The 3964-nt window shown below is 43.0% G+C and overlaps 1 protein-coding gene across 1 annotated transcript in view; it reads left to right on the top strand.

Moving 5' to 3' along the window:
* Positions 1 to 430, top strand: part of H257_12937 (hypothetical protein) — a gene marked incomplete at both ends in the record, with an annotated part of 4868 nt that extends 4438 nt beyond the window's left edge. The window contains one exon of the mRNA XM_009840338.1: positions 6 to 430. Coding sequence (XP_009838640.1) covers positions 6 to 430 — 425 coding nt within the window. The remainder of the gene's footprint in view (positions 1 to 5) is intronic.
* Between the last annotated feature and the right edge of the window lie 3534 nt (positions 431 to 3964).

Raw genomic sequence — 3964 nt, 5'->3', positions numbered from 1 at the left:
GGGAGGCTGGAGCAATATCCTCAAAGTGCCGCTGTCGTGGGTCGGCTACTGTCCTCCCGGTCGCGCGTACCTTTCCCTGCAGCACCAATCCACCGTGAACGCTACCGAGCAAGCCGCGTTTGCTGCCGGCCAACGGGCTAGACAAGAGCATGTATCGCATGCAGCTTGTGGCGTCAGTGCTTTTGGTCTGAATTCGATTTACTCGGCGCCGTTGGCCATTGTGGACAAAATGGCGAGTCATGCCAGTGCCAGCGATGGCTTCGTGGACTATAACAGCTGCTCCGTGGGACTGAACACCAACGATTTTGGAGGGACTTCGAGCAAGCACTACGTAGGGCCATTGAACCATGCCGACTTGTCCTTCCGCACGGGTGATGGCTGGTGGGGGGACAATCGCAAACCGCTCAAGTGGTTCCAGTGTTTGTTGTAACTTACAACAGACACGTGTTTAATTGAAAACAAACAGTCGCAATAATCACGGTCAAAATCACAAGTCCACAAAATGCCCTAACGTTACCGCGGACTGTACATTTGCAAAATCACACTATGGTTTTTGCAGTTAATATAAAGTGCTGTATATTCTGTGAATCTACTATCTGGCTTGCTTGCACCTCCCCATGCATGACCTCGCATCCGTGATCACCTCAAACATTAACTACTGTACTCCGAGTAACTTATAACGTTAGGGATATAGTTAGGCCTAGTCGTCACTCTGTCCAATGATTCAAACTACTAGTATGCCATAATACTTGCTCTGTACTAACGTTTGTACTGTACGTGGAAAGCAAGGGCTCACAACAACTACACGATGTATAGTACTCCCATTTCACAGCCTACGGTATGCATCGTGATGAACTGGTTGCACTGCGTAGGTAAGTTGCCTGGTGCTGTAACTCGATTAGTTTGCGGTGGAAATAAAGTACTGCTATTTAAATAGCAGTACTTTATTTCCATTACTACTATTAAAATAGTAGTAATTAAACTTGTGGTTAGAGTTGTTTTACCTTCAATCGGGCTTACTACTAGTAGTATATTACTATAAACGTCTGGTGTTTAAGGCAGTTAACCTGTAAACAACGGGCAAATTACATGAAAAGCACAATAGTACATACTTCCGAAGTACAGTAGGAACATCGTCGGTATTGTTTCGAGGGAATAGCTCGCACAAGCTGATAGCTCATGTCTAGCATGATGTAGCCTGTTTGTAATGCAATAGTATCCAAATCAACGCTTCGTTCAGTTCACATTTCACATGTCCAACCTTGATTACAACAGTGTATCCTGTTGTACTACCTAGTAATCAAGGTTGGACAGTGATGTTGTACAACTGTACTACTTGCCAATAAGGGTAATGAAATACTAGTACTACATACTAATACAATGTAGTAGTATTGGCCATAGCTGCTTCAGTTCCATTGCGGCAAGCACCTTGATGTGTTGGCGTAAACCAAGTTGTTTGTCAGAATGAAAATGGCAAACAACTTGTTTTACGAAAGTGCGTGTAAAACCACCTTCAACCAACAATAGGACCTCTAACCCAGAGACTGAATGACTGACTAGACACAAAGTAGTTTTTCATATTCTCATCATTCAAACAGAGTGCATTCAAACTGACAAATACCCCACAGTGCGCCAAAAAAGTAAGATGTTTTTGTATTGTAGTGACCCTTTTCCAAAAACAGATTAAGGTATTTCCAATGGTCAATATTGAAGAAATCTGATTTCTTACCTAAATGTATTACTTTGTACTGGTACTGGTAAGGTAATTCAATGATGTGTGGCGATCTTTAACTAATAAAACTCATTACATTTGACTAAAACTTGGCCAGAATTGCACAAATTCAGTCACACCCCTAGGTGGAACAAAATCCTAAAATGCACCCATTTTTGATTTCACCAATGCTGCTTCGTGGCTCAGAGATCACCGATCAACGCAAGAACATGGTAGCATGTACAGCATTGATACTACGTAACGAAGTATCATGGACGGTGTTACGATGCTTATTGCGGGATATAATCACACCAAAGAAAGCTGTATTTCAGTTATTTGGCAGGTTTGAGATCACTGTACGCATGCTAAATAAGTGCAATCGCCACACATCACGTCTCGTTATATAGCCCGCAGCCATCTTTTCAGTTTTCATATTAAATGTATCACACTCAGACAAGCCGTTGCTGAGCAATTCAACGACAAAGTCATGTACTTTCTCGATAGTTATCGAAAATTATGACAAACATCGAAGTTAACTTACGTTACTTGATGCTATATTTTGATGTTATCTTTTTAAATTATGACATATTTATTTTATATTAAAAATTCGTAACGGTATTCTCGTGGAATGCTGCAGTGGATACTTTAAAGCATTGAAACTGGCGGCCAAAATTTGAAGTCCATACGTGTACATTTTGAACAGCGGAATCGAATACAAAGTAGCCTTGCATCAAAACTCGTCTCCTTCGTCGATACATACATTCTTCATCGGTTATGTCGCCGAGGATGGCTGGGTTGGTCATTTCCCGCAGCCTCCAGTACACTTGTTTTAAACGAAATCAATACTGAAAGCGTACCTCTTGGCATGTTAACGTAGGGTTCCTCAAGATGACGGGTCAATTGCACTCGTATCCTCTCGTCACGATGGCTCGATGGAAATTGGCGAAGTAGATTTAATGTTATCAAGTCATTTTATAAATGATTTTACATGTTTTGGATGATCGTGAGGTTTCGCAGTCGATGGACACCATGCCACAAGTTTACACTCTTCATGGGATACCATGGGTCTGAACTAATTTATTTACAATTAATACTCAAATGGCGGTGCGAATGAGCCCCGACGAAATACTAAATCACGTTGCAATTTATTTTCAACATGGTGACGAAAAACATTAGCGAGGTTTTGCAAGTGTCCGTTCGTGGTCGCGTTCTGCTCCGAACCTTGCTTTTTGTGTCAAATGCAGTTCGAACGGAATATCAAAATTGTTGTCTTGCACGAATGCGTTCGCGTTCTACTCACAAATATCCGTATAAGTAAATATTATTCGGATACTCATCCACCGCGGGAAATCACTTTGCCCAGCGATGGTGCTCACGCTGTGGGAGTTGTCCTTGCAAGCAGCTTTTCGCTTGGCAATCGAGATAAAATACGTGCTTTGACTACCTCAGATACTGTCTGACGCATGTGCGGCGGCTCGACGGCGTCGACTCGGACCTATGCATTTGAAGATCGGCATCTGTCTAGGATTCTATGGGGAGACGACGAGGATCAAAACAATGACACAGCAACGTCGTTTCTTAGTTCTGTGTGTGTTGAGCTACGTTGAGCGCCCAGTTATCCGAGACATCCGGTACAACCTCAATGCTATGTCCGACGCCAACGCACTGCTGGACTTCTGCTTCGACGTCATGAGATGTGCATGATGGCCGTTCGACAGCGCCCATAGCGTTACCCCCTCAGTACATAGCAATAAACACAGCAAAACTGTGGGTGCTGTCATCGTCTTCACGGGGCGGTCGCACTCGTTGTTGGGATAGGCAACGACTTTAAGCCTACATTATCACCGCAACAGACCCAACGGGGAACTTTACCTTGCGTTGTGATTGCCTTCTGATTCACTGTCAAGTCGTGCAGTGCGGTCGAACAAGTTTGAACCGATTCTGTTCAAATAGTAATTGGAGGGGGATATTCCACACTAATCTAAAGTGAGAATTTCGCAGATCACACTAATATAATGATTATTCTCCTGGTCATTTGGAGGTGCGGTGGAGATGCTCTACGGGGTCAAAATGAGGACAAGAAGGATCGTTTACGTTACAGTATAGTATTGTACTTGGACTTGTGACTTTGAGTGCGATTAACCATGAACATCGTGTGAAAGGCAACAACTTCTACCGCAAACACATGACAAAATGCAAAATGACCACTTTTTAAATGCATTAACACATACTGTTTGCTTTCAATTGAACGCG

This window comes from Aphanomyces astaci, assembly GCF_000520075.1.
Source record: "Aphanomyces astaci strain APO3 unplaced genomic scaffold supercont1.44, whole genome shotgun sequence".
NCBI classification, from domain to species: domain Eukaryota; phylum Oomycota; class Saprolegniomycetes; order Saprolegniales; family Verrucalvaceae; genus Aphanomyces; species Aphanomyces astaci.
This window is presented reverse-complemented; position numbering and strand designations above follow the sequence as displayed.